The sequence below is a fragment of the Pelecanus crispus genome, chromosome 1, assembly GCF_030463565.1.
Source record: "Pelecanus crispus isolate bPelCri1 chromosome 1, bPelCri1.pri, whole genome shotgun sequence".
Lineage (NCBI taxonomy): Eukaryota > Metazoa > Chordata > Aves > Pelecaniformes > Pelecanidae > Pelecanus > Pelecanus crispus.
Window position 1 is genome coordinate 73,567,082 of NC_134643.1, and position 21,472 is coordinate 73,588,553.

At 38.2% G+C, this 21,472-nt stretch overlaps 1 protein-coding gene across 2 annotated transcripts in view; it reads left to right on the top strand.

Moving 5' to 3' along the window:
* PIK3C2G (phosphatidylinositol-4-phosphate 3-kinase catalytic subunit type 2 gamma) overlaps window positions 1-21,472 on the top strand; it is a 205,328-nt gene that overhangs the window by 34,384 nt on the left and 149,472 nt on the right. The window contains exons 7-10 of one of the 2 annotated variants that reach the window (XM_075721540.1): window positions 2,843-2,906; window positions 6,388-6,408; window positions 7,802-7,924; window positions 14,390-14,423. In XM_075721540.1, the coding sequence (XP_075577655.1) occupies window positions 2,843-2,906; window positions 6,388-6,408; window positions 7,802-7,924; window positions 14,390-14,423 (242 nt within the window). The remainder of the gene's footprint in view (window positions 1-2,842; window positions 2,907-6,387; window positions 6,409-7,801; window positions 7,925-14,389; window positions 14,424-21,472) is intronic. The other variant, XM_075721547.1, reaches the window with a different exon arrangement.

The following is a 21,472-nucleotide window of genomic DNA, read 5'->3' on the forward strand; positions in this document are numbered from 1 at the left end:
TAGAGAACGTGTTGATTGAGATGCTCAGGCTGCTTTGATCCAGCAGAGAAGGAAAAAGAACTGTTTGAACTGGCTTGAGATGAAGTAAAAAGAATGAACTGGAACCTTACCTCTGTAATAATCAGATTTGCTCTCACAGGCAAATGTGAACAAATAAAACTGGTAGCCCCTACATTGCTTCATGCTCTGATTTTCATAGCTTGAACACCAAACACGATGTAAATCCATGAGTGCATCAGAAGAACTGCAGTCCATTGGCCTATAATCTCTGACACTGCAGTGCCAGTAACTATAACACGATGGCTAATCTGATCCATGCAGTTAGGCACAGCTTAGTTAGGCAGCATGGTGATAAAGAGGATTTTAGAAAGGAAACCTAGCATTGCTCCACAGTAGGTGCTGCTGCCAGGAAACTGAAAAATGAATGCTGTAAGTATATTCTATATACTTGTTGTCTTCCTCCCATATAGACCAGCTGGGATCTAAGACTGACTCAAGTTGTTTGTACTTTTCTTTTTTCTTTTCTTTTCAAAACTATTGTACCATATTGCCTTGCTAAAAGATCAAAAAATTTCCTCAGTGTCAAAGAAACACTGAATGTTCATCAGTTGGTTAGCATTGCCATATTTATACACAGCTATCAACTATGTACAAGTGTGAAGTATGTCTCTGTGATAACATACAAGTATTATTAGTTATCTAGCAGCAAAAGATTCAGGATAGCATTAGTAGAGGTATTTTGATCATTGTTACAAGTTGCTGAATTTGTTCCCTATTAATTATGTAAAATTATGGCTACTTTATACAGAAAATTCTCTAGGTTAGAATAAACTGATGGAAAATATGCTAATTTTCTGAACTACTATTGTAACTTATGAAATTATTCTGAAACCTGCATTTAGGCCAAGCATGCTAATAAACATGCTTACCTGTTTGAATCAAGGCAACAAGGCAAGCTCATATGTCCAGAACTACTTTTGAGCAGGGTGATACTATGAAAAAGATGCTATGTCTGGACACTTGGTCAAAGTGAAGCGACAAGTTGTATTAGCTATGATTTAACAGGATTACAGGAGGAATTGCCAGACAGCTACTCAACACACAAACTGCCTGGCTAGATAAGGCTAGTGCAGATTGGAAATAAAAAGCTGTAACGGCAAAACCATCTGTAGGAGGAGGTGAACAGTAGGCATCTATGGGGAAATGCACTCTGGTATTAGCACAGGGAAGGCCACCTAACATTTCTCTATTCTGTATGATATTTTCAGTGCAATGACTCTCTTTCTTTCTCTTGCCATGCAATATATATAATGAAAGTTTAACCACGTACCATAAAATCTGTACTTTGGACTGTAGTTGCAACTCTAATCTCGGCTTGCTCAGTTAGCCCAACTAAGATACATGAAGACACACACAATTTCTCTGTAAACAATAATCCATTTGCTCTGAAGCAATCAAAATACTTCTGTGACTTTCAGCTACCAGACTGCAATGGGGAGAAAATTCCTTCTAAGCCTTCTGAAGAGCAACAACCCTAATACAAAGAGTTAGTGAGAAAAATGAGGAAAAAAGAGTCAAGGATAAAGTGATAGAGTAAAACAAATAAACACTGAAAAAGAATATAAATTGAAACTTCCACTTTTTCATAAAAGCACATGCAAGCCCTAACTACCACTGAGGACCATCAAGGCGATAATGTGTCTGTTTTACCAGTCAGTAGGCTAGGCAGGGTGTGGAAGTGGGAATTGAGGTTTCCGTACCCTTTCCTGAAGATTTGACCCTACAGAGAAGGCTGTCAAAGGAAAAGGAAGGCGTACTCCTGTGTGTAACAACCTTAGCCACAGCCTCATAGGCACCTTTTTGGTTTTGTTCCAGCTGACAAATATGTGATGGCTAGAATTTCATTGTGCTTGAAACAGAAAATTACACAAATGCTTCTTAACAGCAAAAGTCTGATTCTGATTATCTATTGGGGATAGCACTTGGAGCCTGTGGTTCTAAAATGGTGAGATTTACAGCTGAAGCATCAGTCCTGGAGCTCAGCATAGAGAGGTGTATGCTCCTGTTCATAATCCTAATTAATTCAGTGAAGCTTTGCTAAGGCATAGCAACCTGCCTGGACAAACTTTGTGGTAGCTTCTGTAGCATGACAAAGGCATGGTACTGCAGAGTGGTATATGTGTATCTACAGAAGTAAAACAAATTCACAGCTTAGGTAATACTGTGGAAAAGGTAGTTGCTGAAACAGTTTGAGCATGTAAACTTGAGAACTGCAAGCAAATGAAGTTTAATGAATTATGTAGCAATGGTATTCCTTTTTATAATATACAGTTTTATACTTGTGACTTAGTATGGACTTTTGAAATGTAGAGCTTTTCCAGATGTTTTGCAGATGTTTTGCTTGATTTACTGCAGCTTTAGCGTGTGAAGTGATTGAGAAAGAAGGCAGTGTAGCATGTACTTAAGTCTATCCTTCTTCAAGGTAATATTTAAGCACTTGCTTAACCTTAAAGAGTAAAATAAATGAAATTTGGAGTTCAGTAGACACTGGCATAGCAAATAACTTACTGGAGTTCTTTCACTTGGGAAAGGTGTATCTTCCAGGTATAAGTAGAAGACTTTTACATCTATGCTTTGTGGCAAATGACTACCAAAAAACCATGGACATCCAGGCTCAATTACATGATGTCTACATAAGCACATGTCCTTATTTTATACTAACATAAAATCACTTTCCATTAAACTATTCCCCGTTTATAGAATGTGAGAGAAAAAAAGCAAACCTGTTCTCTTTATCTAATTGTTATTAACTTGATGTTGTTTTCTTTTTTCTGATTTCCAGACAAAACCTTGTTTCGGTTATTATGAAATACAGAGGCCAAGTGGAATATCTGTTGCAAAATGAGGTATTTGTTATCAGTTAGTTATACCAGAAAAGCATTAACTTCTATGTGAAAGGTATCTAATTATTAATCTGTCTCAAATACAATTAAGGAAGACTTTTAATTAAGGCTGTTTAACCTGACTTTGAAAGGATATAAATTCTCTTAATAATACTTGTCTTGAGATTAGGAAGAAAGTGCTGTAAATTTAAAGTATCAAAGGTGACCATTTCTAAGTGTCAAGGAACCTGTATAAAAACAGGATCATTTGGGTTGGCAGTATAATACTTGGAATTAGTAGAGGTATAGTACACTATATGTATCTGCAAAATTTATCCCTGATTTTGCAAACCCACAAGCCAACTGTTCACATATTTAGGATATATATTCAAGTATGCAGTAGTCTGCAGCATTAGGTTTAGGCAGCAAAACTCATAAGAGCTTTATTTTAAAATACTGTGGGCTGCCAATTGAATGTTACATGCTTGAAGGAAAAATCTCTTAGGAAATCTCTCCTAACTAATGTTTTGAAGACAAATGTCTAAAGGACAAATACATGTTTGAGCGATAGCTTGGAAGAAACCAAATGGCTATTTGATCTGAGTTTCAGGTTGTCATGCTAACTGACTTTCTAGGGTTTGGAACTGGAAAGAAAACGAAGAGCGTTAGTACAATCAAAGAATACTGATGTAGTGTGGAGATATTCCAATGCCTCCCTTCCAGAGTTATAACTTACCATGCTGAAGTATGGATTTCTTTGAAATATATGTTAAAACATAAAATTCCTATTTTGTTTCAGAAATCTGTCACCTGTATTCAAGACCAGATTTTAATCTTTCTGGATATTCTTGATCCATGGGTTTTTGTATTTTGAATAGTCAGAAAACATACACATGTAAGTGTGTATACATATACACATATATAAAAATACACATATGCACACAGACATGTACACAAATACGTAAATATATATCAATACATATGTAAATATATATGTAGGTAAAAATATTCTACATTTCTGTGTAAACCTTTGACACTTTACTTTTGCAAAATGCATACAAATTTAAAAGCTGTTTAACTGTGCCTAGCTACAAAGTAAAGCTCTGTTTTTGATACTGTGTAGGTATTCACTGAACTTTCCTTTGTAAGCAACTTCTCAAAGGGGACTATTTAGTGTATAAGATGTGATGCAGTCATAACCATTTGGAAAATTGAGGTCCCCAAACTCAAATGTGCAAATATATTTCCTTAGTGAAGTAGACCCGTCAGTGTAGTTACTCACGTTCACGTGAAGTTTTAGGGCCTAAAGTGAGAAGATTCCAAATTCAAAGCAAGCTGTAATCTCAACATTAATGAGGCATTACAATCCGCCCTCTGCAACTGACTGTCTGTAGTTATTCCTCAGACCTATAATGAAGCCCTCTTAAATTTGTTTTTGCTAAAGATTTTTACCTTGAGTAAGCAATTACTTAGATCATTAACTTTTATAAAGGGAAGACAGGACATCTTTCAAATATTCATGCTATGCAACGAATAGGCTTGTGTTACTCTAGAGTTAAATTTCTCTGTAGTTTATTTTTTTTAACAAGGTCTTGTCTACACAGGGACACTCAATAAAGTGCATATGAATTGCTTAAAAGCAGGATTGCAAGTTAATCACGTAGGTCGGATCACCATGCAGACGTTTTCATTCAGAGGCATCAGAGTGTATGGAGCTTTTTCAAACCTATAATAACAAAAACTAGTGTTACTGCTTTGCTTTAATAAGTGCCTTGAAAAATTATGGAGCTGTAATGTAGTAAGTTATAGTCATAAATATATAGTAAAGCAAGCAAAAAATGAGAACCCTTTATTTGTTCTTTGAATCCTTGTTTGTTTATTTTCTCTAACATCTGATTAGATTCCTTTAAGAAGATTTAAAATCAGAATCTTTATGACTGCCCCCTATCCCAAAGTTACATGGGAATAATTATGCTGATTTTCAATGCCAGCACTCACATCACTGGGAGGGTTGTTACCCTTCTTCTGATTCACCACAATCCACCCTCAGCACACTCTGAACTTTAAGACACTGGGAGCTACTCACATACACTAAATTAAGTACACACATACCTGCTCAAGTTTGTACTCAGCTGGAACTTCCATAAGCATGTGGTTTTATTCAGACAGATCTTGAGATTCTCAGTTTAAAAAAAAAAATATTTTCTTTGCACATTTATCTACCTAATTCCAAATTTACTTGAACAAGGATATCTGTTAAAAAGCCTTGGAGATACCAATACTTCTGACTTATGTGACAAGTCCACTATCTTTATTATTAGTAATGACCAGTAAATGGAAAATTCATTTAATGCTGGATAATGCCTCTGTAAAATGAAAATGGAAAAAAAATGTTTAGGATATTTGGCACAAGGTGGGGGTGGGATTGGTGCTGTGGGGGTTGAAGTGTAAAGAGTGTTCCCAGAGAGCATGTGCAGTCAGACAACTAACCATTTTGATTGCCCTGATAATCATTTGACATGCACTTCATTTTTAAATCTATTCAGAATGTACTATTAATGTAGAGAGAAAGCTTTCTGAATTTTTAATACAGAGTGTAGAATTTCTAGAATGAAGTAGCATTTTTTAATCATATAAATAATTCAAACACCAAAATATCCTTCAAAAGTTCTGCTGGTATTTAAACGTGTAGAGAGAAAAAAACATGTACAAGATGTTGACTATAATTCTTGCGGAGTTTCAGAAAAGGTAAAACTTCTGTAAGAGATGAGTCTCTGTCTTCCCTTCTTTGGGACAAAAATCAATGTCATATGTCTACATATGGAAAAGGAAAACTATTTACATGATAATATCCAAAAAGAGAAATAGTGTGAAAGAAGTCATCATTCATAGTGTACAGTATCACACAATTTTTTTTATATGCTTACTCTTCTTGATCTGCAATATGGTCCTTAGAAGAAACTACCATATAAACAAAGTCTGTGGCATCATAGCTTCTACAAAATATTAAGTACTTTGTTAATTTATCTCTAAACAGAGTAGTATATGGTACAGAAATGGATACATTCCTCAAGATACCCAACTCTCTTTGTGGAACCCAATATATATGTACATATAAACTGTTGGGTTTTGTTTTTTCTGTCCAGCAGCATAGCTCTTTCTCTACTCAAGGATTACTCTTGTGTCTGTCTGTTGCTCGTGCACTGCTCAGAAATTGCCCTGCATGAATGTGTCTTTATAGACATAAAATCCCTTGTTCTAATAATCCATATCCACTTGTGAAGAAGAAAAATGCTAAATTAAAAAGTATTTAAATTAATTGCTAAATTAGACTTATATTTAATTTTTAATGATAAACTATATATAGTAATTAAAAAAATTATATGTGTGTGTGTATATATATGTGCATTTCTTCATCTTCACCAACTGCGCAGTAAAACAGCATGTATAATGCTTTGGTTTTGTCCATGTTATACATGGTAACAAAGCCATGCCATTTTTACAGGTTTCTACTTCTGTTGGCAATGTATGTGTACATAGAGAGTAAATCCTGCAAGAGTTCAATTTAATAACCTAAGTGGTAGGAAAAAAATATGAAAGAAGGGAAATGCACTCCTTTTTAATTGGCAGAAGGGGGGAATCAGCTTCAGACCAAAGGAAGGTCTGAAGTTCTCAAGAGATCAGTCAGCCATAGCCTTTTTCTCTACAGAACCTCTAGTACTAAAAGGTGTTGCTGTCTTTAATTACTAAGAAAACCCCCAACAACTTATATTTAAAAGAATTCTGACCACAAAATATTTGAGGTTATTTTATATAATTCATTCCTGCTTTAGTTCTGCTCAAGGCAGGTAATGTGGAATTAATAACCTCAATATATTTTTATATTTATTTGTATTAATGACAGGTGGTAACCTTCTCAGTACAGTCTGGATATAGACCTTAAGCTTGAAAACAGAAAGTTCGTCTTGGTACAATTTTTCTTTTTCAGGCATGAAATGGATGCATTAGAGAAACAGTTTTATCAGTACATAGACATGCTGTAGTGCACTAAAAGGAATGCTTATCAGTACAGAAACATGGAGAATATTTATAGGAGAGCTTCAACTTGTTCAGAGAATGTATTTTAACGTTTAATGAAGTGATATAACTATGCAAGAAACCCATTAATTTTAATTTATTTATTTATTTTCCTGAACATGAGTGTACTTGATATTTGAAGATTGCATTTTCCTTCCTTTGGGATCCAAATTTTTTTTCTTGAATTCCCCAAAGTATTTCTGAGATTATTCATCTAGATATTTTTTTCATATGGTAGTATTTAAAGATCTAAAATTATTATCAGTAAGATTTAATGGTTTGAACTATGTATATATATTTTTTGTAGAAGAGCTAGTTGGAGAAGTACTCAGTCCACAGGTGTCAGATTATGCAGCCTCCCACACAGTCACTATTTTTAGGAGGAACATGGCTGTCTGCCAGCTCTCACAGAGATGGGTAGGAGACAATAGTGGGGATAAAGTATTCACAGTATCATGAAAACCTCAAAAAGTTTGTGAATCGTTTGGATTCAGGTTTCCTCAGAAGTTTCTTTATAGTGCTTCTATGCTCATGAAGTTCAGACAAACCAATGTTTTGCCTCAAAATCACTCTTATACCAAATTTGTCACAGTTTTCAACAAGGCACATTTTGTGGAAGATAACTGGAACTGGACTTCGACAAAAATTATGCTGTCCTTAGGGAACTAGCAATTTCAACGTAGCCAGACTAATGCATGGTGTGTTTGAATTTTGCATGAGCAGATATGATTTTCTACATAGTCACTGGCATGAAGTTTATGGTAAGGCGTTTCTGATAAATGGTAAAATGGTATGTGTCTACTGTTTGCCTTTTTTTTTTTTTCTTTCTTTGCTATCAGCAGCATGGAGTTGATAATGTGATTGAAGTAGCTAAATCAATATGCAGTGTCCTCTGTTTTGTGGAAACCAGAGACATTACTGATGCAGTCAAGAAACTCCGTGCAGTGCCGTTGGTGAAAGCACAGGTAAAAGATGCAAGTTGATGTCCTATTTTTTTCTTTAAAACAGGAGCTTGAATGGGTGTCACTAATTTTCTGATTGATCAAGGCTATTCTATTGTCTTACCACATATTTTCCCTCTGACAGACATTAGGTAGAGGCACTATAAAAAAAGAAGATTGTTGACAATGTGTGACAGAGGAGCAACAGAGGACTTGTCCTGTGTTTGACTGTAACTGATATGCTCCTCTGGTTGTTCTTTCTTATTCCCACCAAACATACAAATCTGTATTTTGCCACATCACCTATTTACCAAATCATGCAATTTCAAAGTACTTGATTTTCATATATTTAGCATAGGTTGTTAAAAAACAAAACAAAACAAAAACCTTCTGTAAATGTCACTTAAATTATGAATTTTTCAGATGTGCTGCTATTTATGCAGAGAAGGACCAGCATCATACAGTCCTGATTTTAGCTGGAATAGTCTCTCTTAAAACACTGAAGTGGGTTTTTCGGGTGTTACTGCATAATTGTGAACTGGGACTTCGGAGGGCAGTATTTGTTCTCAGTTTTGTCATCAGCCACTTTGGCATGACCTTGGAAAAGTCACTATGACCTGATTTACAGAAGTTCTGAGCACCCAAAAATTCTTTTGAAGTCAGCATCTTAGAAATACAGGTGCTTTAGAAAATTTGAAAATCAAGACATTGATCACTTGGATTTAGTCTGCTGTAGCTTTAAGATGTGCTAATTCCTTCCCACCCTAATGAAATTCTGTTTTCACACTTTTTAAAAAATGTTAATAAGTTATTAAGGAATTTTTTTGTTTCCTTATATGGTCTCTGTCTTGTCATTCTTGTTCACAGGAAATACTGTTTACAAAAATGTGCCAAACTGGGCAAGATGCTTGCATTCTCAGACCGTTACCTGCTTACAAAACTTTAATTCTTTCTCTTCTTTTTTTTTTTAATTTTTTTTTTTTTTTTAGCTCATGGCTTGTAATATGTGTAAGAACACCTAGGACAAGGAAGTAAACAATGGGATAACTAGTGTTGACTGAGTTAACTAGTGAGTGTTAATTAGAAACACGTCTGGCTACATAAGTGGAATTTATTTAATTATGCCTGATATGCAGTTTGAGGTCCCAAACATAAGACTGGGGAAAGCTAGTGTAATTCTTTTTATAACATTTCTTGTGTCATAGGAGTGATATATAGCAAATTAATTATATACTGTTATCCATATACACTTACTCTTGACAGGTTCAAACCCTCAAATGCTCATCATCTTACAGGGGAGGTGAAAAGACTCACCAAAGAGCAGAAAGTTTGTTAGTTGAAGAGGTTCCAGTGATGCTCAGAAAACCTGTTTTCTTAAATCTTTGCATTCTTAGTCTCTGTTTATTCCTCTTGTGTGGGAGCAGGGACAGAATACCTTCCAACTTAGGTAAAGTACAGGACCCAAGCAAATAAACTCTAGCACATCAATGTAGCTCTCTGCAGGTCTGGGTTGTAAGTAAATCCCTGCACCATGTTTCTGGAACAGAGGTCACTAGAGATCAGAGAGCAGACATTGCTGTATGGTCCTGGGCAGAACCAGCTGTGTCCTTCTGTGTTCCCAGCTTGCCCTTGCTCATTCTCCAGTATGTGTCCAATTTCCAACTCCACTCTGTAGACAGTCTCCAATATGAACCAGCTTCCATGTACTTCCTCGCACAGAGGGAGTTACACACTTTCCTTTTTCTGTTTTACCTATTCAAATTATAAGCTCTTCAGAGCAAGGAACGCCTCTCCTTATCTATATGTACAGTCTACAGCATAGTAGAGTGCTGGTCCTAGTTTTAATCTCCAGAGGCTAAAAATGATAAGTGGTGGTGCTGGTGATTATAATGATGGTGTTTGCTCGTCTGTAATGAGCAAAATGATACTGTTCCTGAATAGCCTCTTCTGAATGTTAAAAAGATTCTGTCCTGATTGAATATTTTATCACTAGTCTTAAAATATTTTTCTGTCCTAATACTCACATAAGAAGCTGCTTGTCTCTGCATTTCTCTTGGAGAATACTGACTACATTGTTACTCACTTTTTAAAGTTTTTAAGTTATTGAGGTTTTGTTCCCTTAACATACCCTTTCAGGCTTGGTTAGCTGAACTAGTTGACTGTCCCTTGAAGCCTTCCTGTAAAGGCTGTCTATGACCTTGACTGACACCTCTCTCCTCCTTACTCCCTCCTTGGTGAAGCAGAGCTAACTAACAACTGACTTCAAACAAATGGAGGAAAAAAAAAAAGTTTTTTAAAAAAAAAAAAAAGTCAAACTGTTCCTGCACCAGCAAACGCCACTGCTGCTGCTTGCTTTTTACTCCTTTGAGAAATAAGTGGTAGGACAGTCAACTAGACTTCAGCAATCTAGAAAAAGTTCAGTTTTGATTTTATGAAGAGCTTCATCTTTCTCAGCAGCAACTGAACTATAAATGTCACAAAAGCAGTAAAATATACTTCTGCATGTTCTGTATTTCAAACGCCATTCCATTTTATGAAAATAGAGATTACACGTGATATGCAACTACCTCATGTGTAGAATAGTATGTAACAAACAGATTTTATCTATGTTTATCAATATTTATGCAAAGACAACGGACCATCTCTCCTGTCTGTATTAACATATGTAGCCAAAATTAGTACTCAGCAGTTGGATGTTTGATGGAGTACCAATTCCTCCAAACGTTTTTTGACTTAAACTCATACTGAAGTGTAGGGGCATTTTATGTGAATTCTGGGTACTGACAAAATGATTAAATACTGCAATATTAGCGTATCTTGTCAGTCTGCTTGAATTGTTTCTATTATGTCCATCAGCATAGTACCCCCAAGACTTTTTGTTAGGTAGAAGAGAAGCTTTTTTCAGACAAGCAGGTAACGTGTACCACAAGTAAAGTGAAATTTTTGAGGCTACCTGTTACATCTCACGTGCTGCAGCATTGCATATCAGGTAAGGGAGAAATGCCAGAAAAAAGTTCTAATTGCTTTTTCACCATGGTTTCCTGATGCTTTAGTGTAACATATAGTGTGGTTTTGTGTGGAATACCTTTTAACGCATCCATTTGGTAAGCTCCATGTGCACATAATGCCTCAGGGAAACTACTGCTTACTCCTTCCAATGTATGCAGGAATGTTCCTGCTTGATCAACCTGATCTCCTTTTATGACCTGGTGACCCCCCTGGTGGATGAAGGAAAGGCTGTGGACATCATTTACCTGGACTTTAGCAAAGCCTTTGACACAGTCTCCCATAGCATTCTCCTTGGGAAGCTGGCAGCTCATGGCTTGGATGGGCGTACTCTTCGCTGGGTAAAAAACTGGCTGGGTAGCCGAGTCCAGAGAGTAGTGGTGAATGGAGTTAAATACAGTTGGCGGCTGGTCACGAGCGGTGTTCCCCAGGACTTGGTTTTGGGGCCAGCCTTGTTTAATATCTTTATCAATGATCTGGATGAGGGGATTGAGTGCACCCTCAGTAAGTTTGCAGATGACACCCAACTGGGTGGGAGTGTCGATCTGCTCGAGGGTAGGATGGCTGTGCAGAGGGACCTGGACAGGCTGGACTGATGGGCCCGAGGCGAACTCTATGAGGTTTAACAACTGTATGAGGTTTAACAACTGTATGAGGTTTAACAAGGCCAAGTGCCGGGTCCTGCACTTCGGTCACAACAACCCCATGCAATGCTACAGTCTTGGGGAGGAGTGGCTGGAAAGCTGCCTGGCCGAAAAGGACCTGGGGGTGTTGGTAGACAGCTGGTTGAACATGAGTGTGCCCAGGTGGCCAAGAAGGCCAACAGCATCCTGGCTTGTATCAGGAATAGTGTGGCCAGCAGGAGCAGGGAGGTGATTGTCCCCCTGTACTTGGCACTGGTGAGGCTGCACCTGGAATACTGTGTCCAGTTTTGGGCCCCTCAATACCAGAAGGACGTTGAGGTGCTGGAGCGTGTTCAGAGAAGGGCAATGAAGCTGGTGAAGGGTCTGGAGCACAGGCCTTATGAGGAGCGGCTGAGGGAACTGGGGTTGTTTAGCCTGGAGGAGAGGAGGTTGAGGGGAGACCTTATCGCTCTCTACAACTACCTGAAAGGAGGTTGTAGTGAGGTGGGTGTTGGTCTCTTCTCCCAAGTAGTTAGCGATAGGACAAGAGGAAATGTGCTCAAGCTGCGCCAGGGGAGGTTTAGATTGGATATTATGAGAAATTTCTTCACGGAAAGGGTAGTCAAGCATTGGAACAGGTTGCCCAGAGAGGTGGTGGCGTCCCCATCCCTGGAAGTGTTCAAAAAATGGGTAGATGTAGCACTTTGGGACATGGTTTAGTCTAGTCTACCCTTGATTGGTTTAGTGTGGACTTGGTAGTGTTAGGTTAATGGTTGGACTGGATGATCTTAAAGGTCTTGTCCAACCTAAATGATTCTATGATTCTATAAATTACATAGGGTGCCGGTATGTTTTTGTGTAGATGTATGTGTATGTGTGTGCTTGCATACTTTAAAAAAAAGAACTCAGTGTGCTTCTATTTAATTGTAGTTTTATGGAAAAAAAAAAGAGAAAAACAAATTTACTTCCAATTTTCTGTATTTAATTAAACTGTACTTATTACCTCCTTACTGCCTCCTCACTGCCGCTACTGTGCATTCCTGTACCATGGTTAAGAGATTATGAAAGTACCTGGCACCAGTGATAGTTTCTTCTTAACTGATTGCGTCTCTTTATAAATGTGATTCATTCAGTCTCTAACCAACCTAACCCTGGGATTTTAAAATCCATTCAGGGGAAACTCTGGGTCTGCTGCACAATGAATGTTTTTCATCTCTTCCCCCCCCCCCCGCCTTCCTTTCTTATGGCAGCTCACAAAAAGTCCTAGGAGATCAAATCCTGCCAGAACAGGCACTAATCCACTATATATTAAATGAGCTACACTATATTGAAATTATAAGCGCTGTTCCAAAAGGTTGTTTACTTTCCAAAATTTGAGAGAATTGAACAAAGGCCTCTGTTCCCATTTGTCTCCCTGCATTATAAAGATTGTGAAAACGTATTTCTCAGTCTGGAGGTTGCTTTTCTCCCCTCAAGAAAGCATTTGACTTCTCTTCATATTTACCAGAGAAATGCTGGCAGCTCAAGGCCGGGTACTGGAGAACGTACTTCTTATGTCGCCTCTGCATGCATTGTAATTTTTAAGAACCATCTTGCTGAATGCATATGTACTAACGTGAAGCATTCTCAACCTGCTGCAAAGGGATTAATGACTGTAAAGGATAGTAAACCTTTCGGGGACGTGGGTTCAAACAGTGCAAGCCACGGGCGATACTGAAACACAGAATTAACTTGCTAGGCTCTCTGGTCAGGATTTGCACCACAATAAGTTATTCCTGTGTCACCTTGGTACATGCGAGTCTGATGTCAGAGCCAGGTGAAGATGGGGCAGGCTGAGCAGCCGGCAGGGGAAGCCAGTTGCCCGCGCTTGCCTTTGAGCCGAAGCTGGGTCCCAGCTGTGGCCCTGGGGCTGCGGGTGCCGCCTGTCCTGCTGGGAGATGTGCTGAGCTACCTGCCGTGGCAGCGTTTTTTCCTGTGCAGATGGGGAGGCATAGGCAGTGTAGCAATATTTAATTTTGCCCGCTATCTGAGAAGGATGGAGCAAGGTCTGATTGATGGCAGTTATTGTACTTAGGGATTTGATAGAGCAGCTTTAAAAAAAAAAAAAAACAAAAAAATTAATTAGGCTGGTCTGTTCAGCATAAATAACTGGCCTGGCCTTTCAGTGGTCATAAGCACCCAGCAGTTCCTGCTGACAGCAGTGGCATATGAGAGGTGGGAATCCAGATTCTGAATTAATGTTAGGCAGCAAGAGCTGTGTTTAGGCACCAAGGGCATAAACACCCCCTAAATCCCTGCAGCTAATATTTGCTGTTGGCTGACTCTGGTAAGCTGCCTGCTCAAAGGCCTTTGAAAAGCATAGCTATTTTTGCTGATTTGGCACAGGAGTGTAGGTGAAGTGTAGGCCACTTGAGTGGAGACTTGGTGCTCCTCAGCTTTGAAAGGATGCTGAGGCTCTGCCTGCTCAGCATGGTTGTGGGATTCACATATGAATATATAAGGCATGCAAAGGGATGGAGAGGGTATTCTTACCTCTGTTATACCAATGCAGCGGCTGAAAATGTGAATGCACCTCACATGTTGACAGGTGCTTCTTTGTATCTTGACATGCCTAAATACTGTCAGAATTCAGGTCCTGAGTGACTTGTGTGAGATGGTAGAGGAAGCAGGTGGAAGAGCTGGAAAGCAGATCCCAGTACTCTGAATCGCAGTCATGTCTTCTGTCACCATAATATTAGGATACATCCTTCCCCTTTCTCACCTTATTTTCTATGAGTACTACTCCTAAAATCATTGTAACTGCTATCTGGTCTTTTCTGAACTAACTGATTACTTTTTCCCTTGGGTTTTGTCTTTATAGAATTCACTTCAAAGTGTGGGAACACCAGACAAAGGTAAAGTGTTATTCTGAAAATCTGTTAATCAAGATGTATCATCACAAAACATGTTTTGCTATTTGTTTGTATTAGTGAACTGTTATAGCTGGCATATTGCAGATGTTTGCATATTTAGTTGTATTATAAGGTAATTATGACAAGTTGAATTTTAAGTGATCTAAAGATGTAAATAAAACCTGGCATTTCCCAAAACTAATCTGGAGCTTTAAATATGGAGAATGAGTAGTAGAGTGAAAGAACTGATTACAGTTAGTGGTGGTCACAGCAGTAGTCTTTAAACCCAACTTTTTCTGTGGAGAAAAGGGAAAATCAGGAACTTCATGAAAGCCTAAAAAATTATTTTTGTGTATGGCTTTTCTGCTCGTCTCCAATAACTTTCATTGTTCCCTCCTTAAGCTTTAGTTCTTTGTTGTCTTTTGTTGTGTAAATAGTGCATTGTCCTAAATGATGTACTGTTGTAAGAAGAGTAGGTTAATTAACAGTAATGGACAAAATCATAAACCCTGCCTTATTTAATTCCTCAGTTAAAATTAGCTTAGACTCATTGGCTAATGCCCAGTACTGTTAGCATTACTGCGCAGCACCTTGCAGACTGAGGGATGTGCAGGAGTCCGTCCTGTCATGGGTGCCTCTGTCAGGTTCCTGGAGGAGACGGCCACATTGGGATGTGGGTCCTGCTCTACCCCTCTGTGGCTGGCCTGCGACATGCAGCTGGGGGTGCTATGCAGATGCTTTCAAAGGGTCCTCCATCTGGATGTTGCGGTGGGCTGGGGTGTGCTGTGGAACGGTGGTTTCTCTTCATTTTGATGGGAGAAAAAGTGGCCTCTGAGATGCTTCCCCCCCCGCCCCTTTCTTTTTTCCTCTGTCTGCTTTTCTCGATTGCAGCGTGCTCAGAGAGGCAAAAAGGTGAACCAGCCACAAAGGTTGCAGCAGCATTTCAAACACAGAGGTGGTTCAAATGCAGGTCTCCAAATGCCAGGCTTGTTGTTTCACCATTATTCAACTTCATGAACAGCAAAAAAAGAAACAGCAATTATATTTGTAAGCTGCCAGGAAAAGCTAAGCAGCTGGAGGGCCAGGGGAGAACATGCAGGTACGGAAAGGAGAAGGTAAATACAGTTTATAGGATTCTTCTCCCTTGGATATAGTAATTTATCCTATGATTTTTTTTTTTAACACTCTTAATGGCAACTAACTGTTGATAATGAAAAGAATGAATACTTACTGATCAACACCTACCTTAGAAACACCTTCCTTTCCACACTGTTCAGAAAACCTGGCTGGAAAGGATCTAAAACATTCCTCTACTTAAAGATATTTCCAAATTTGGACTTCATTGAATCAGCAGCTTCCTCAAGGAAAATCTGATTTATTGAATATCAGTAAAGGAATCAGATTTTTTTTTGTACTCTCTACTTCTCTGTACCTATTTCTTTATGCCAGGAAACCTTCAACTGTGAAGAGTGATGCTTCTCTGTTTGTTCTTGGCACACCCTAATTTCATAACAATTGCAGAATCCTTTTGGTAGTGTAATGTTTGAAACTGCAACTCACCAATTGCAAGTCAGAACTTGACAGGCCGTTACTCATTCTGTGGAGAAGCCTACATTCAACATTGTCCAAAGTAACCAAAACTCAAATTGACCTCTTACATGCAGTGATATTGATTTAATGTACATTTTAATGTACTACCTGCCTTACATCTGCACCTATTAAATAAACTTCTAAAAACCAGCAAAATATTTAAAGTTAGGCTAATGATTGTTAACGGAAGAGTCTAGCTGTCATATCAAAGCTGGTGTTAAGGGCATGTCTGATAAAAACCAAGTGTCAGAGCAATGACCAAAACTGATCTGCTGGAACCTAGGCCTGATCCCCAAGAAGTGGACAAAGCCATTCTACACTTCTTTTCTTTTGAGGATCACGAGTTTTCCTTAGACCCTGTCTTCTCAGTGCTTACCTTCATGATAATGCCGTGGGGCCTCCCATCCGTTGACCTAGGGACACTGAGCCTGAGAGGAATCCAGATGATATTTTCACTTGCTGAAGCTAGAAGTAAAAAACAACTAGGTGGCAAGATGTGCATTCCTGCTGAAATCACCTTTGTCTTTCCTTTTCCACCTCATTTGCTTCCCGCCTTCTTTTTACTTCATTATGCTTAGTTGGCTAGAATTGCAGGCATGCAAAAATTTGCAAGCCTGTGACCCAAAAGTGAAGTAAAATCACCACCTTAGTTCAGTGCTGTTAAATTTTTCCAGATCTCCAGGAAACTAAAAACCAAGTGCTTTGCTTTCTCTAGCAGCACAATTGCAAATGAAGTCAGCATTTGCAGCCAAGGAGGAAACAGACTGCATTTCCCATTTGCACTGTTCTTTTCTCTCTCTTATATGTATTCATGTTTATCTTGAAGAAAACAGGATCAAATTTGAACAGCAAGAGCAGCAATCAGTTACTCTGACAAATAATTTCTTTTCCCTCTCATCTTCAGCCCCCAAGTGATAGTTATTACCCTAAGTATCGTAAAAGAGTTTTGTTTTTCTTCATTATAGCTTCTCTATACCACAAAAGAGAAAAAGATAAAATATACTATTAAAATTAAAGCCTTACTTAATAATTTGTTTAGAAACTGCTTTAATCTTTCTCTTTAATAAAGGATTATCAGAGGTTTAGTATTAGTCATTCACCATGGACTAAGCGAGTCAAAGACTGTACTCAAAATATCTAGCCTTGATTTAGTATTGCAATAACTGGCTCTATTAACTGTGTTATCTCTGTAGACCAAATTATTCCATTGCTGCAAACAGAGCAGTACTTATCCATGTTATGCCTAAGTCTGGATCATGTTCTTTTTTCTCTGTATGAAGTCCTTAGAAGATTATATTAATGTTTTAGTACTCAAAAAGTATTTTTTTTATTTCTTCTTAAATGTGAGGAACGATAGGCATTTCTAGACATTAGGACTTTTCTGCAGCATCAGGTGTTCCCAGAAAATAAAGAATAAGATTATTCAAGTTAGAGATTTAGCATTGGAGTTTGCTGCAATCCAGAGTATGAAAAGACAGACTGTAAGCTGCTACAAAACTGAGTCCGTTCGTTTCTCAAAAGCTGATGAATGAATGTTTATACAGTGTCTACAGCCTTGCTACTTCAGGCAGGGATTTCATCGGATCAGACATAATAAGCAGCTTTTGGAATTTGATCAGTAGTTCTCTGGGACCCATCCCAGAAAGTCTAGTGTGCACCATGAACAGATGATATTGAATCAACAGTCTTTTCCAACTGAATTGCTGGAGTTGCTATCTTTTTGAGTAAATGCAGAAATCGGATACCTTGATGACGATACATTTAAGGAAGTAATTATATTTAAGGGTGTAAAGGTTCACTAATTATGCTTTGGATTTGATAGTTGCTTCTAGACCTGATCATAGAAATATTCACCACAGAAAGTTAGAAAGTTTCCAGAAAGGAAAAAAAAAAAAGGAGGAAGGGGAAAAAAATGAAGGTTTTTGTGAGGTTTTCCTATATAAAACTGAAAACTCCACTTCCTTCTTTTCCTAGCACAAAGACATTATAATTTTATTTTGGAAAAAGCACTTTTTGTTTCGGAATGTGGAAAAATGTCAAGAGCTTTTTATTGAATTCATTTCATCTCTGTAAGTGTCTCCTGAATTGTTTTCAAATCTGAGCATGGCTCTTCACCTCCAAGTTGTTGCTGTGTTACATTCTGGAATGTAGTTCTGAAAGCCAGGGGGTTTTTAACCAAGATCAGTTTTTAAATAGCTACAATCCCCCAGATCTCAAAAAAAATTACATAGAAGTTACCAAGGCCTTGCTACTATATAAAGCATATAGTAGTAGAGACATTTTTGATACCAGGACAGCAGGAGATTTTTAAGTTTCTTTCAAGGGATAATTCATAGGATTCTTCAGCTCGTAGGAGGAAACAATAAGATAAATATTGGTGCTTGGAAACTGCATCTGATCAGCATTTGCATTACAGCCTTTTCATGTTTTGCATTTTTCTCAGTATAATAATAGTCTAATTAATGCTGCTTAGCACCTTACCTAAATCTTAAAGGTTCTTTTCCTGGGTGTTTCGTGTGTGTATGTGTATGACCTAAACTGTATTTAGGATCTTGCTCTTTTTCTTCTCTCTGAAAATAAGGGGGAAAGAACAATATCAAGCTCCTGTTCTCCAAAATATCTTTAAGGTGTCAAAAGGGTCTTAAGCCTTCCTTCCAAATTCTGTTCAACCAGATGTTTGTCTTGTTTTACCCAGAGAAAAAGTGCATATAGAGTCAGAGAGGGCGTGTTTAATATGTGTTAAATTGACATCATCTGCTAGTGCAATAACAGCAAAGTACCTACTCTGTTGGAAGATCTGGCACTAAAATAATATGTGAATTGTAATACTGGACTGAGAAGTAAGTGGTTTTCTATAAGGAATATGCTAGTGTGTTCCTTACTAAATCTTGAAGGCACCTGCAGGTATATTCATTAACACTTTTATGGATAGTGTGGATTGTTCTGTTTCTCACCAAGGGTGAAATTTATTCCTTCAAACTTCATGTACAAGGAACACATGTCAGAAATAAGTATATCTGGCAGCTGTGGTTAAAGTTCACTTACCTTGGTCTCATCTCATTTCTGCAAGTCCATTTCTTCTCACATTAAGTGAGAAGGTGATACCAAATAATTTCACACCAGAAATAAATTGTAAGGTTTGAGTTGTGAGATTAATCTTGGTCACAATTCACTTCGCAATGTGGTGTATTCATCGTCTCCTAGGTACTGGCTATGCCTCGGACACCTTTCTAGAAAATAAACTCTGGCATAGCTGAAGCTGTGAATCTACTGTAGGAAGTCCATAGCCTGTGCTATGTAAATCAGTGAAACACCATAGTCCTTTCTTATCTAAGATTTATTAATCATGAAAGTCATAAAAAGCAGTAAAGTTCTTTGGCTTCATGAATGGGTGATATAATTTCAGCATACCAAATCCTATTCAGCAGCTCATAAAAATACAGTGCAAAGATGCTGACCAGCTCTTGTGAGTAATGGACACTTACAGACTAGCTGAGATGTTTGTCTCTAATTTAGTTAATTGCTACCGGGCTTAATGTGTGAAGGTTGGGGGGGGGGAAGGGCTGACACTGGCACAGAAACCACAGAGTCATTTTAAAGTGAGGGCTGACAAGAGTAAGAAAATTAATGTAGCAAAAATGCTGCAGCTGCAGACCACGTCATACTTGGACATTTGCTTACACCTGAGGAACTCTATTCCTGAGAAGATCTTTGTTCTGGTTCTCCTCACAATTCGATAAATAATGCTGATGTTTGTCTCCCTTTGCGGGCAGCTGAACCGATTGCCGTGTTGCTGTCTTCACTGCTCACAGGCCATCTTAGCAAGAGAGACAGCCTGTAGTCCCCCCCCCTCGACCCAGGCTCTGCTTCCAAACTGGCTCAGTTTCTGCATCCAGGCACAGACTGCAAGCCCATGGGTGAAAGGTGGAAATTTGAGAGAGAAAGAGGAAAAAGAACATTTTCTACCTCCCTTCAGCAGGGAGTCTCATGGACATCGTCTACAACTAAGTGAAGGCTGTTAGCCTTGCCCCATCTAGCCACACAAATCTTGTAGGGTGGGCAGGTCCCTGACACCAAGGAAACTTTTTTCACCTCACCACTGGCAGATTGAAGCATGTTCTAAATAATTGAGGCAAAAATTGTGCTTTTCCTTGTTTTCCCTCACTTCTGTTGGTGGTGTTTTTGTTTGTTTGACTGTTTTTTACGTATCTGGCATTGAGTTTTGTCTCTCAGGTAAATCATGAGAGTCATTCTTCTGCAAACATGGCCAGTGGACAAGATAGCTTGCATATAGCAATAGGCATCTTGCACCTTATTCACTTCCTTGACTGGCATGCATAAATTTTCTATTATGGAAAATATTTACCCCCTATTGTGTATGTTTCTCCTGACTTTCCCCCGCCCCCTCCTCTCCCCCCAGGAGTATTCCCTTTTTTCTGTGGCTTAGCTGAAATACAATACATTTCCTCTTGTTCTGGAGACAAAATGTGAAACATTGCCTTACAGCCTAGAATATGGATTGTGTAAAACCTGCTGGTGGCCAAAGGGTGTGTTTCAACACACAGCAGGAAGTTTACACAGATTCTGAGCTACATTTCACCCTCTTTTGGAGAAAATGCTGAGAAGGTTCCACTCAGCAATCATTGCCTTCAGTAGGCCAATTTGCATAAATAAGGGCTTTGCTATTACACTACATCTACCTGTCTGCCACCTTGAACAGATAGGAGTCAGGGAGTCTCTTAAGTAGCTGCTTTTCCTTAATATAAATAGTGTGGAACTTTTCAGATAAAGTAGAAAATACTGATTCAAATAATAGTCCCTGATGTCCTCTTCTGGACCTTTTAAGAAGGCTTCATGTATATGACTATAGGTAATTCCTTGGAATGTGAAAGAATTCAGTGCAAATTAAACATTTAGTTTGGAAGGTACTAAGTTATTACACATCCAAGAGAACTGGGTATGAGAATAAAATGGTATGCTAGGGAAGAAAATCGTTAGAGGGAAATACTTATTCAGAACAATTATGGTGAAAGATGATAAATGGAGAAAAAAGTAAAGAGAATAAATAAAAAGATAATGAAAACAGGTGCTAGACAGAGAAGTATACACAGAGAGTAAAAGGACTGAGTTTTCTTAACCTGTTAGTCCCTAAAATGATTCAGTTTTCATATGTGGAAAATTACTACAACATGACAAGGTGTAGTATTCTAGCCGGTCCTTCATGAATGCAGTAATTTGCTTACAGTATTTCCAGTAGCAAACCCCACTATATGTCAAACTATTTCAATTTTATGTATATCTCTATTGTTACATAGTTAAAATTTTTCTATTCTAAAATGAAGACTGAAATAATTTCTTTGCACTGTTTGCAATGCATTTTGTGACTCAGTAGTTCTGAGTATTTGCTAGTTTAAAGGCAAAATGTATCAAAGAAGGGGAATAAAATTCCAGAACGAGGATAT